The following is a 13,181-nucleotide window of genomic DNA, read 5'->3' as shown; positions in this document are numbered from 1 at the left end:
AATCAGAACGCCTTCGTCCAGGGGCGCCAAATCAGCGATAATATCGTGGTGGACTTCAAAGGTATAAACGCCATGAAGAGGAACAAGAATGGGAATGGATATCACGTCGAGTCGGATGGCAAATGCATACGATCGAGTCAAATGGCACTTCTTGGAAGCTGTGATGAGTAAATTTGGTTGGCAGAATAATGAATATTAAAGATTATGAAGTGTATCCCCTCGGTTGACTTCTCTTTTAATCTGAACGTTCAAATCGTCGAGTCCGTGAAACCACAACAGGGTCTCTGACAAGGGGATCCATTGTCACCCTTCCTCTTTCTCTTATGTTTAGAGGGTCTCTTTGGCCTTCTAAGCAAAGCTGAGGAGGAAGGGGAGCTGGAGGAGATCAGATTCGGTGACACAAGGTTACAAGTCTCAAACCTACTTTTCACCGATCATAGTAAGTTGTTTTTCAGAGCCGACGAGAGGAATGCTGCTACTATTAAGAATTATCCCGTTGTCTACGAGGAAGCTTCAGGTCAATTGGTGAACTTTGAGAAATCGAACATTACCTTTGGCTTAAATGTTTCAAAAGAATTACAACAACATGTGGCAGAGCTGCTCGGAGTTCAGAAAATTGACAACCTCAACCACTATCTTGGATTGCCCACCTTCTCTGGCAGAAATAAAAATGCTCTGTTCACGTTTGTCCTCAATCGGGCCTGGAATAAAATTCAGAGTTGGAAAAGTGGACTATTTTTTCAAGCGGGGTAAAAATTTATTCTCAAAGCCATCGTTCAATTAATTCACAGCCACACCATGAGTTGCTTCCGTCTACCAAGGCCCTGATTGAGAAGATACACAAGATGATGAACGCGTTTTAGTGGAAAAGTACGAAGGATAAGAAGAAGATGCATTGGTGTACTTGGGAGAGGCTATGCAAGGACAAGTCAAAGGGTGGGCTAGGCTTCCAAAATCTTGAGGATTTTATCAAGCTTTCCTCGCCAAAAAAGCATGGAACATTACTCGACAACCGGATAGCCACGTAAACCAGGTTTTAATAGCTTGTTACCTCCTTCATTCCTATTTTTAGATAGAAGGGTGTAGCTAAAAGCTCCCAAATCTTGAAAGGGGATTTTATGGGGCAACGAGTTTATTAAGAGAGGGGCGCGGTGTACACTGACGGAGCCAGCTAAGGCCCAGGGTGGGCTCCAGCCCCCCTCAAATTTTTTATTACATTTTTTGCCCATTCTTAAAATATTTTACATTTTTTACCATAAAAAATTACACTTTTGACCCATTTTTTAAAAAAATTTGCATTTTTACCATGAATTTTTTTTAATTAGCCCCCTCTATTTTTTTTTTCAAATAAGCCCCCCCTATTGAGTTTTTCTAGCTCCGTCCCTGGCGGTGTAGGATTGGAGACAATAAACGAGTGAAAATCCTTGCCAATAAAAATAATCCATGACGATCGTTGCTCTAGATGTGATCAGGTTATTGAGACGTGCTTTCATACCCTTTGGGAAACGCGCATGTGTGAGTAATGCTTTGAGAAAGGAAGAGGTTTCCGATATTCTTGGAGGCTTTGCGAGGCGATCACAGAGTTTAAAAAAGGAAGATATGGAGTGGTACCTAACCCTCACATGGCAGGCGTGAAATGTACCAAATGACTAGATAATGTGGCGTAGAAGCAGACCAGTACACAAAATAGTGGAATGGACGGTGAACTTTTGGAATAAGCAAGAGATAATGAAGTCCTGAATGCTCAGGACAAGCAGGAACATGTTCGACCAGCTGTCTGGACTCCGTCGAGTTCAAACGTGGTGGCAGTAATAGTTGACGCAGCGGTGGATGATGAGAAGATGAGAACGGGGGCTGGATGTGTGTTGTAGGATTGCTACGACTCTCTTCTTGCGGCGGCTATATCCCTTTTACAGCAATAGATCAAACTGTCAACGAGTGATCTTCATCATTGAGCAATCACAGAATTTAGCTACAAAACTTGAGCTGTTGGTAAAAGAAATAAAGAGCTACAAGAAAAAAATTTGATAATGTTTATTTTTCTTTGATTTCTCTCTCGTAGCTGTAATATCCATGCTCATAAGTTGGTCAAATATTCCTTAAAGTTTGATTGCTCTATAATATGGGTTTCTAATGCCCCCATGGCTTTATGATGATTTACAGGCAGATTTGCCTTCTTAATGAAAATCCTATTGTTACTTAAAAAAAAATTAGCCGTTTCTATGCTTGATTGGTGGCGAGTCCATTTGGTTTCAATTCATTGAAATTGACATGTCAACACTCCATGTGCATTTTCAAACGTCACTATTAATGTAATTTGGAGACGGGATTAATGTCTCTATTAGTCTTTCACTTAATTTTTTTTTTTTAATAAATTTCTTTAAAAAAAAAAAAATAGCCATTGCCATTGGGGTTCCAGATGTTAATTTCTTTCAGTTGTGTGGCATTACAGTATAATATTAAGAAAGTTAATGGGTCAAAATAGTAGTATGGGTCAACGAATCTAAGGGGAAAGAAAAAGTTCTATGATTTCAGCCCCAAAGAGAAATACCGGCAAACACAATCGTCACAAACTCTAAGGCAAATCGGTCCAAACCCTCTCTTCTTACTACAGCCATGAGTCTCTTCGGCTTGGGCAGGTACGCCAAATCAACCTTTTTATTTATATATTTATTTATTTATGTATTTACGTTTCACATTTCTAAGCATCATATATCTGTAACTGAAATTCTTGACCCGCGTTCGTTTTCGTGTCTAATTTCAGTGATCTATATGTTTTTCGACAACGAATAATGATCAAATCACGTTTTTTTTTTTTTTTTTTTTTTTGGTTAGGATTCGTTTAAATCAACGAGCTCACTGAATTTCGAGATCCTTTTGCTTTTTTTTTTTTTTGGCTTTATTGATCTTATATACGACTCCGTTGCTTTTGTCCGTCGTTTTGGGTTTGGATATCAATACTTTGTTGAATAACAAGCTTCATTTGAAACCTGATTGCGTAGAAATTGTATATTCGACACTGATCCTTGAATCTTGAGGGAAATTTCTGCAAATGGGATTGAATCTAACTGAAGTCTCGCGAAAAAAATGGTCATTTATACAATCAGGAATCGCAAAATCGGGAACTTTCTTTCATTCCATTTAATTAGATTGAAACGAGGTCAAACAAAGCCTTTTTTTTTTTTTTTTGCAATTCTTAGAAGTTCCATTTTTTCAATTTTCTCTCTGAAGAAGGGAAGTTGTAGATCAATATTTTTGGAATTTCTTGTTTTGCAGAAACCAAAGGACGTTTCGCCCTAAAAAGAGCGCTCCTTCTGGGAGTAAGGTAAAAAAGTTTCAAATCAATTCTTCCCACTTCATCGTTGAATTAGAAACACGATTTAACAGTGATGTTTTTTTTTCTTTTCAATATCGAATAAATTGAAGCGTTGAGTCTGGTTTGCTGATATAAATTATATATAGCCTTGTTCCTTTTGCTGATAGTAATACTATATATATATATATTGTTCTTCAGGGAGCTCAGCTCAGAAAGCACATCGATGCCACATTGGGCAGCGGAAATCTTCGGGAAGCAGTAAAACTCCCCACTGGCGAGGACTTAAATGAGTGGCTCGCTGTTAACAGTACATCTCTGCCTATATATGTGTGTGTGTGTGTGTGTGTATAATGGTGTATTTATTTGACTTGAGTTATATTTATCTTTTTCTGATTTTCAGCTGTAGATTTTTTCAATCAAGTGAATTTGCTCTACGGCACTCTCACGGAGTTCTGTACTGCTGAGAATTGTCCTACAATGACCGCCGGCCCCAAGTAATTAAGGCCGTTTTAGTTTAAGTCGCACTTTCATTACGTCATAGATATTAAATATTCTAAATTTGTTTGTTTGTTTTTTTTTTTTTTTTTTGTTAATTTTATTTTAATAGGTATGAGTATAGATGGGCGGACGGTGTACAAATAAAGAAGCCCATTGAGGTTTCGGCGCCAAAATATGTTGAATATTTAATGGACTGGATCGAATCTCAACTTGACGATGAATCCATATTTCCTCAAAGACTCGGTAAAGAAATACTAGTGTATTCTTGGTTGTAGAATAATACTTTGAGAAATTGTTGACGTACCCAATTGGAATCGGAAAGTTCGATCTGAAAGACAGTAATTAATTAATTATATAAAACCTATAAACTATTGCATTACTCTTTTTTTTTCAACTGATTTCATGAGATTTTTTTGATAAACTTTTGTAGGTGCACCATTTCCCCAAAACTTCAGGGAAGTTGTGAAGACTATATTTAAAAGGCTCTTCCGTGTGTACGCTCACATATATCACTCTCACTTTCAAAAGATTGTGTCTCTGAAGGAAGAGGCACATCTAAACACTTGCTTCAAGCATTTCATACTTTTTACCTGTGTAAGTACTCTCATTTATTACCCGAGTTCTCGTGATCGCATTCAGTGACGGATCTAGGTGGGGGCCAGGGTGGGCCAATGCCCCCTCTCAATTTTTGAAAATTATTTTTTTAACCCCAAATTTTTATACTTTTTTATAATTTTACCCCTAAATTTTACTAATAATTATGTTTTTGACCCAAATTTGTAAGTTTTTTTTCAATAATGCCCCTCCTAAAAAATATTTCTCAAATTTGCCCCTTGATTGAAATCCTGGCTCCGTCACTGATCGCATTTATGAGAAACTTTGCAGTATAGCTAAATTTGATAGGCCCTAAAATTGTCCATGAAAAATTTGCCCGAGTTGAAGTTACATCCAAAGACTGAAACTTTTGTGTTTAATCATCAGCAAAAATGATTTATTACTTCGCTAATAAATATTTTGTACAGGAATTCGGGCTGATAGACAAGAAAGAGCTGGCTCCGCTTCAGGAGCTTATCGAGTCCATCATTGTTCCTTACTAAACAATCGCGGGTCTTGCGTGTTCCTTTGAACGGAGATTTGATTTTGAGGGACACGTAAATAAATGCTATATTAAAATAAACGCCGATGAAAGCATCGACGTTTGTCTTTCCGTGTTTGTGTAGCTTTTAATGTTGTACCAAGTTGTTTGACTGATGTGCATATGATGTGCTCTTCTGTTTGCTCTCTCTCTCTCTCTCTCTCTCTCTCTCTCTCTCTCTCTCAGCATTGGGTGCTCTGGGTAATATAGGTTACTGAAAAGGGTATCTATGTAACTTCAAGATTGTTTGATATGGTCTTGCAGGGCCTCATAATATTGTTTTTCTTGCGTGAATCAAATTTGGTTTTAAAAGCATTTGAGCAAAGCTCAGTTGTTATAACTGCTTTTGTTCCATCTCTCTCTGTCTGTCTGAAAGCACTTGCAAAGATTCTTTATTTTTATTTCTTATTTTTATGATCTAGTTCTTGATTCTAATGTGACATTTTACTCTGGATTTAATTTTCTTTATTCTCATATGTATGTCTTAAAAAACTACATTCTTATATCACTGGTTCTATCTCAGAGTGACCGATTCACAATCAAAAGGGTTAGTAAAAAAAAAAAAAAAAAATTAGTTCCCTTATTTTTTTATTTTTAGAGGAATATGGTGGTTCTTTAACCATTGACTCATAATCTTGAGCCGAATTCTGAAGAAGAATTGTATTGGAGATATATGTCCGGACTTGTTAAGCTTGGCTTTAACACTAAGTATCATCTTGTTCTATCTCAAATTCAATTAACTAATTAACTGCTAGATGAGTTTAGCAGAAGACCTACAAGGTTAGAGCATTTACAAAATGAAAATATTTTGGGGGAAAAGCTCATGTGTTAGCTTGGACTTTTTTATTTTATTATTCGGTACTCATTTTTAGTGACACTCGACATCCATGAAAAAAGCACCACTCTACGGTACAAAGATTTATAAGCCACCCATTTGAAACAGGACACGCAGACCACTTGCAGAATTATTTATAACAGCAGGTTTCACAGGGATATAGGAAAATGACATTTACGTTGTTTATTACCTTTTCTACAGATTTTCTACAGAATATATATATATATATATATATATATATATATATATATATATATACCTTTTCTACAGATTTTCTACAGAATATATATATATATATATATATATATATATATATATATATATAAAATAGAGCTACAGAAAAGTCTCTACAAGATCTCCTCATCATTCCTTACCATATCAGCAATTTAGCACAACAAACTACTTACTTTGTGTATTGTATTGCCATACGTGCAAATGCAATAATTACATTTGGCAAAAGTATCAACCCTTTATAATGATGTTAAACTCTTCAATGGAATCTAAGTTAAAACTTATTTTAAAAGAGCCTATAGTTTGTGGACTAATAAAATATAATCTAACCCAGGAATTGGAATGCCAGCAGTTTCTTACAGAATGCAATCATTTGTGAAAATTAGTTGAGCTACATCATTTTAAAATCTTTTTCAGAGAATACCTTATGGCCAGTTTTACATATGAATATACTATTTTATAATTTTTTCTTAATTGTTACTAGTTTTATTAAAAATCGGGAAAAAAAATCTAAACATAAAAAATAAAAATAGTTGAGCTATCACAGAGCATCTCCAACACACTCCATTATGGAGTGAAAAGTGACAAAATGAGATTGGATTTGCTCCAACCCAACCTCTTTTCTCACTCTATTATGGAATGGAGTGGATGAATATGAAAACTTCATTTATTTATTTAAATTTAAGTAGTTTTGCTTCGAGTGAGGATTGAACCAATGACCTCTACTTTGGAAGTGGTGTGGAATTACCAACTAAATTATGCTACGAACCACTAGAGTTTCTCTATTCATTCCACTCTATTTTGGAGTAAAATTTTAATAATATTTAAATAGTTTAATTAATTACAAAACAACCCCAAAATTTAATGTCTTTTTATATTTTACATGTAGTTATATTAATTTATCATACAATTATTTTATATTACTCTAATTTAGTATGAACATTGAAAAAAATTCATTAAAGTACATAGCATATTAAAACTTTAAAAAATACATTATGTTATTACAAAGTCAAGTGCAAATTATAAAATGATAGACATAAACAACATCTAGTATTTAAATGTTATAGGTAAGGTGTGTTTTTTTTTTTTTTTTATATATTACTTTGTATTTATTGGAGGGTCACATAATTATTTTAAATTTATATAATATGTATAAAATTGTATATAGCATGATTGGATACAAAAGATACAAGTTAAATATATATGGACTATAATATAATAATTAGGAAGTTAAAATTACTAAAATATTAGAGAAAATATAAATTATGATGTTTTGGCGTAAAAAATAGATTATTGAGTTGAAGATGAAATAATTTGAAGTGACATAAACTGTATTTCGGAGGGGAAGAAACTGCATTTACGAAGTTTTGTGATCTTTGTGAAATTTCTGCAACCAATTTTTTGTTTTTCAAATGGTACCGGCCTCTGATACAGAAAGACTAAAACTGATACAAAAATCAATAATAAAATGATAAATTTGCTTATTAAATTAATTTAAGAACCAAAATACACTTAAAATTATAGCTCAGACTATTTCACCCTAAAAAAAATGTCTTCTAAATATGGGACCAAAAAAAAAAAAGTATGATATCAATGCCTTTCATAATTAAAAAAAAAAAAAAAAAAAAAAAAAAAAACCCCTAATCCATATCCTGATAACCAATTCCATTTTGTTGCCCTTTATGCAAGTTATCATCATCAGAAGAAGAGAGGGCGTATCGAGAGCCAACGAAAGCATATGCAACGACAACCGAGAAAAACACCGCGAAGACCATGGAAAAGAGCTGGAAGTTGGCGAGGAGCTCTCCGCGGAGCTCGCTGTCCGCGGAGCGACACATGACCATCCCGTCCCTGAGCCGACACCCCTCGGGCATCATGGGGCCGTAGAGAGTGAGGGCGGTCTGGTAAAACCACATGCCCTGGAGGGTGATCGCTACGCCGCTGCTGAGGTCCACCGGGAAGCTCGTCGGGAACAACGACCCCGCCACGCTGGACAGGATGCACAGCCCCACCAGTACGACGAGAAGCAGGTGATAATAGCCCTCCAACCCTTTGTGCGTCGTCGAGTGGAAGTAGAACAAGAGGCACTCCGCGGAAAAAGCTGTGGCTGCGACCAAGCACAGCGATCCTTCGGGCAATGGAAGGAATCTGCGAGAGAGAGAGAGCCGAGAAAAGTCAAAGCCCCGGGAATAATTTTAGGGGATCGAACGGACAAGTAAGGATTGATTTTCTTCAAAGAAAAAGTAGTTTTTGAGAAGCGGATTCATGAATCACGGCTTGAACACAAAAATTAAGGGTGTGCAAAAAAAAAAAAAATCGTAAACCAGACCAGACCAGACCACTTGTTTTTTAGACCGCCGGTCCGGTTTGAAACAGTTTATTCTTATTCCAGTTAAGTTATATCACTGGTCCCAAACGGAATGGAATCTGCGAGAGCCGATAGTAAAACAAAGGTGAAAAAGTCAAAGCCCCGGGCAACGGAATCAGTAATCGAATACCAAAAAAAAAAAAAAAATCGTCAATCTAGACTGCTAGTTTTTTTAGATTGCGAGTCGGATAATTTAAACTGGCCTTAAACGGTCTGATCTGGTTTCAAAATTCAAATACTGAGCTTCGGATTATATATATTTTTTTAAAATATAAAAAATTAGGGGTACTTAAACTTGAGAGCACATTACGTTTCAGCCGAAAATATTAATTATTTTAGCTATATTTTCTAGTTAATTTTGAAAAATTGTTAAAAACCTTACTAGTCTAAAGCAATTCGGTTCAATTCGGTTTATTATCGCATTCGATCCGGGCTGATCTCAACACTTCCAAACCGTTTAAAACAGTTCGATCTTGAACCACCATTTTAAAGAGACTTCACCAAGTACAATTTTTTTTTTTGCCTCGTGAAAATGAAGCGATTTCCCTCAGTTTTTTTTTTTTGCACAAGCTCATAGCAAGGTTAATAAGCAAAAGTAAACAAACCCGGTGGTTTCGGAGAGAAGCGCAACGAGGCCGAACACGAAGAACATGAAGAGCATAGCCGAGTGCTCGAAGTCGTTCATGTGAGAAGGGTTCAACACTCCGTCCACGAAAAATTTCAGATGCGTCGAGTACAGAAGCTCGATACACATGTCAACGAAAGCTCCGACGGCTATCACGTAAAGCTCCAAGTGCTTAACCCATCCGACCGGGCCCGGGACCGGGTTCCAGACCCGGACCCGGAACCCCTTCGGGTTCGCCACGTGGCGGGCTATGGAGCTCCAGATGTGCCACAGCCCAATGCCCAGGAACAGCGTTCCCGGCAGAACGTGACCCTTGAAAGAACCCATCTTTTTTTCTCTCTTAACAACCCTTTAAATCTCAATGATACAAAAAATAAAAAATAAACCCAAAAGCCTATGTACTTGTGTGTTGAGGCATAAAATCCCTTTTTGGGTCTCTCTGTGAAATTTCCCTCTCTATCTTCTTAGATTTGTTTCTCTGCACTGTTTATCAAGTAAAAAACAATATTAATGAATAGAAAAAAAAAATAAAAAGAGATTTGTGTTTTGTTTCTTGAACTGTTCGTTTGATCGTTCTGTTTGGTAATGAGAACAAATAAGAACCATGATGGGGATTGGTTTCTGGTTGGCCATGAAGTCAAATGGTCCAACGAGATGTCACTCAAAAAGAAAACCCAGCGATTAATGCTTGTCTTTATTGAGTATATACAGATCCAGAGACGTTTGAGAACGTCTGTATAATTATGGTGTAAAACGTTTGTATTATTTTTATTTATTGACTTGAAAATAATCCAGCTTTCTTCTACACCACCGCTACTACAAATAAAAAAAAAATTAAAAAAAAATCGTTTTTTTTTTCTTTTTGGATCAAAAGACTATTAGGCAATCATGGCAATAGAAATCATCAGAGAAAGAGAAAAATATACTTACAAATACAATGATGTGGTTGTACATATGATTGAACTGAGAGTTCAAAGCTCAAAGCTTTTTCCTTGTTGATTGATCGTTATTTAGAGATCCAGAAAAACAAAAAAGAAGAAGAACAGAGATTGGAAATGATGAAGGTGATGATGGGATGGGATCAGAACTGGTCGCCATAAAAAAGAGACCAAAAAAAAAATGATTAATAAGGTAAGATATATAAAATTATTTCTACGATATCATTGTATTTAATTATACATGTGTTATTTTGTGGGGGAGATATTGTAAAAATTAAAAGTGCGTGGATATTATGGGTTTGACCGAACCTATATTTATATATATGCTTTTGCTTTCGCAGCCCTTTGCTAATATTCCTCACCGTTTGTCTTCTGTCAAGGTTGGGCTGCAGATTTATTTTTACACCATTTAGATTTAAGAAATCGCACAAGTAAATAAAAAAGACAGTAATTTGTGATAAAACAATCTTTAATCCACTATATAATCAAATGAATTAAACAAAATAGAGTTAAATTATCTGTAATTCAATTTTATTTCTCATTCTATTTATAGTTTGTGAATACTAAAACTCGGAGTTCTACTATTTACCAACTCTATTATTCACATCGATCTACTCTTTCAACATAAATTGCGAGATTGTTAAAAACGTTGTTCCGCAACGAGGCTTGAGACACAGCTGTTTTCTTTCCCCATACATATTCCTAATATGTGCGGAAGGCCTATCGGCTCTACTTAGCAAGGCTGCTCGGGAGGGGGAATTCTTGGAGCTTGCGTGCATTCGAAGAAGTCCGAGAGTTAGCCACCTCTTCTTTGCGGACAATTCATTACTCTTTTGCCGAGCTAAACCGGGTGACATCCCATCGATTGGAAATGTACTAGATCCATATTCATTGTCTTCGGGCCAATTAATTAATTTTAAAAAATCAACGATGTGCTTTAGCCCGAACGTCCCTGAGCAGATCAGATCTCCGCTCCGGGCGATCCTCAGCATCTCAGATCACAAATCCTTCAGGAACTACCTGGAGCTGCCTCATTGGATAGGCCGAAAGAAAATATCGTTGTTCCAATACCTTCGGAACAAAGTGTGGTCTCGACTTTCAAGGCTGTTGCTCTCGCGATGCCTACATATGCGATGAATTTATTTAAGCTCCCGTTGTCATTTTGTCAAGAAATGAAAAGTCTGATGGCTAGGTTCTAGTGGGGCAGAGATCCGAGTATGAAAAAGTTGCATTGACATGCGTGGTCAAAGCTGTGCAAGAACAAAAAGTTTGGCTGACTTGGTTTTAAAGATCGCGGTCTTTTTAACCAAGCCTTGTTGGTCAAACAAGGGTGTCGACTCATTCAAAATCCGTACTCTCTAGCGGCTCAAGTTCTTTGTGCGAAATACTACCCCCACGACACTTTCATGACGGCTATAGTGTAAGGCCATGCGTCCTACTTGTGGCGATCGATTGTCTAGGGGAGATATGTGATAGCTCGGGGGGCCAGATGGAAATTTGGGGATGAAAATTCCATTCGTGTCTTTAAAGAACCTTGGTTAGATCGGGCCCCCACCTTTAAGAAAATCACTGCAGCTTTGTCGTCAAGCCCGAATATCACCGTCTCCGAGCTCATCAACAGCCACACTCGTCAATGGGATATCGACACCATCGAGATATTCTCAAGATCCCACTCAGCCATTCTCCTTCGGATAAGCTCTTTTGGCACTACACAATCAATGGCTTCTATATGGTAAAATTGAGGTACTCGGTTATGGCTGCAAAGGAACATTGCAACAACTCTGGTGCTCCAATGCTACATCTTTGGAGGACCATATGGAATCTAAACACACCACCCAAAGTTCGGATCTTTACGTGGAGGCTCGCGCATTCCCACCATGACTGCTCTCGCAAGAAAAGGTATTAAGTACTCCCCCGGTTGCCCGATGTGCGGAGCTCAAGAAACCACTGCCCATACTTTCTTCAGTTGTCGAAATGTTAAACATATGTAGAAGCACTCCTTTTTCCACGACCGATTGTTGTTTGACTCAAGCGATAGGATGAAAGATATACTAGATCATCTATGGAAGACTTTTAATAAAGAGGAAATAGATGTTTTTAGTACTATATGCTTCCTGATATGGAAATGGAGAAATAACAAACTTCATAACACGGTCTCGATGACTCCCGATAAAATTCTCAAGGCAACGAGTGCCTGGCTTGCTGTATTTCAGAAAGTGCGCAGAGGAGACCGTGACAGATCCAATCCATGCGAGAAGGCAACAAGGAAACGGAAGAGTTATACGAGACCACCGAGGAGCTGTAATTGGTGCTTTTTTCAAACTTGGGCTTTTGATCACTATGGTGGAGACGGACTGCCAGCTTGTGATCCGAGCTAGCGCTGACAAAATTCCTCATGTTGCGGTGAGCTCCATCATTTTAGATATCAAGTCCCTTCTCCACGAGTCAAGTGATGACCCTTGCCGCTATGTTCTCCGCGAGGGAAATATGGTGGCCCATACGCTTGCTCAATTTTCTTTTAATATGTTTACCAATGTGTTTTGGCTCCAGGAGACCCCTTCTTTGTATCTCTGATGTATCTGTAGCTGATTTGGCCAATATCCATTAATGAAGAGGTTCGCTTAAAAAAAACACTATAAATTATAATAGAGTTTTGAAGATAACTAAATTGATGAAAAATAAACCAAAAAATAAAGAAAATAATTATATTATATACTAATTTTTTTTTATCTATAGATCATATACTAATTAGAGTCTTAGCTCGGTATTTTAGCCCTTAAATTTTAAATATACACACAACGCTTGAAATCTAGTTAGCACATTTTGACTTTTTTTTTCCATATAGCTTTTTTTTTAGAAAACATTACCCTTGTTAAGGATTTAATAAAATTGGATAGGGTTTTAATTGGTCGAATAATCATTGAATATTGGGTAAATCAATTTTTAGTTTTAAACTAAATGGGTCCGATTTCAATATTAATGAAAATTTGAATTTGATTATTAGAAAAATGGCCATATATATATATATATATATATATACACACACATACAAATGAAAGAAAATAAAAGAAGTGACGTGATTATATAAATATTTGAGATTAATAATTGATAATATTAAATATAATCATCATCGTAACACTACGCGAAATAATATATTTGAAATAATGCCCTCCTTAAAAAAAAAAAAGAAGATATGCGATATAGTTATATTGCATATTGACATGTAAATTGTATA

At 36.5% G+C, this 13,181-nt stretch overlaps 2 protein-coding genes across 3 annotated transcripts; one reads left to right on the top strand and one right to left on the bottom strand.

Annotated features, from left to right (window-relative positions):
- Window positions 1–2,437: 2,437 nt before the first annotated feature.
- Window positions 2,438–5,289, top strand: LOC149405122 (MOB kinase activator-like 1A). Of its 2 annotated transcripts, XM_089606854.1 has the most exons (7): window positions 2,438–2,639; window positions 3,277–3,325; window positions 3,515–3,623; window positions 3,717–3,810; window positions 3,924–4,057; window positions 4,245–4,408; window positions 4,837–5,289. In XM_089606854.1, exons 1-7 carry the CDS (start codon window positions 2,617–2,619, stop codon window positions 4,909–4,911), a joined length of 648 nt encoding a protein of 215 aa, XP_089462980.1. In that variant the 5' UTR covers window positions 2,438–2,616; the 3' UTR covers window positions 4,912–5,289. The 2 variants fall into 2 exon arrangements, with proteins under 2 accessions (XP_089462980.1, XP_089462981.1); XM_089606855.1 differs by lacking the exons at window positions 2,438–2,639; window positions 3,277–3,325 and having other exon boundaries at window positions 3,522–3,643.
- Window positions 5,290–7,472: 2,183 nt separating this feature from the next.
- Window positions 7,473–10,221, bottom strand: LOC149405121 (plant viral-response family protein). The gene is made up of 3 exons (XM_089601941.1): window positions 9,939–10,221; window positions 8,989–9,491; window positions 7,473–8,163 (listed from the first exon to the last, which is right to left on the bottom strand). Exons 2-3 carry the CDS (start codon window positions 9,333–9,335, stop codon window positions 7,656–7,658), a joined length of 855 nt encoding a protein of 284 aa, XP_089458067.1. The 5' UTR covers window positions 9,336–9,491; window positions 9,939–10,221; the 3' UTR covers window positions 7,473–7,655.
- Window positions 10,222–13,181: the final 2,960 nt, after the last annotated feature.

The sequence above is a fragment of the Urtica dioica genome, chromosome 2 (genome assembly GCF_054948205.1).
Source record: "Urtica dioica subsp. dioica isolate 48M chromosome 2, U.dioica_male_clone48M_v1_H2, whole genome shotgun sequence".
Lineage (NCBI taxonomy): Eukaryota > Viridiplantae > Streptophyta > Magnoliopsida > Rosales > Urticaceae > Urtica > Urtica dioica.
This window is presented reverse-complemented; position numbering and strand designations above follow the sequence as displayed.

What these genes read in the sequence shown, in the direction of transcription:
- LOC149405121 (XM_089601941.1), bottom strand. Translation starts at nt 9,335, where the DNA reads ATGGGTTCTTTCAAGGGTCACGTTCTGCCGGGAACGCTGTTCCTGGGC. An exon ending in CTTCTCTCCGAAACCACCGG is followed by an intron (nt 8,164 to 8,988) that starts GTTTGTTTACTT and finishes TCTCTCTCGCAG; the next exon opens with ATTCCTTCCATTGCCCGAAG.
- LOC149405122 (XM_089606854.1), top strand. Translation starts at nt 2,617, where the DNA reads ATGAGTCTCTTCGGCTTGGGCAG. An exon ending in ACAATGACCGCCGGCCCCAA is followed by an intron (nt 3,811 to 3,923) that starts GTAATTAAGGCC and finishes TTATTTTAATAG; the next exon opens with GTATGAGTATAGATGGGCGG. An exon ending in CATATTTCCTCAAAGACTCG is followed by an intron (nt 4,058 to 4,244) that starts GTAAAGAAATAC and finishes AAACTTTTGTAG; the next exon opens with GTGCACCATTTCCCCAAAAC.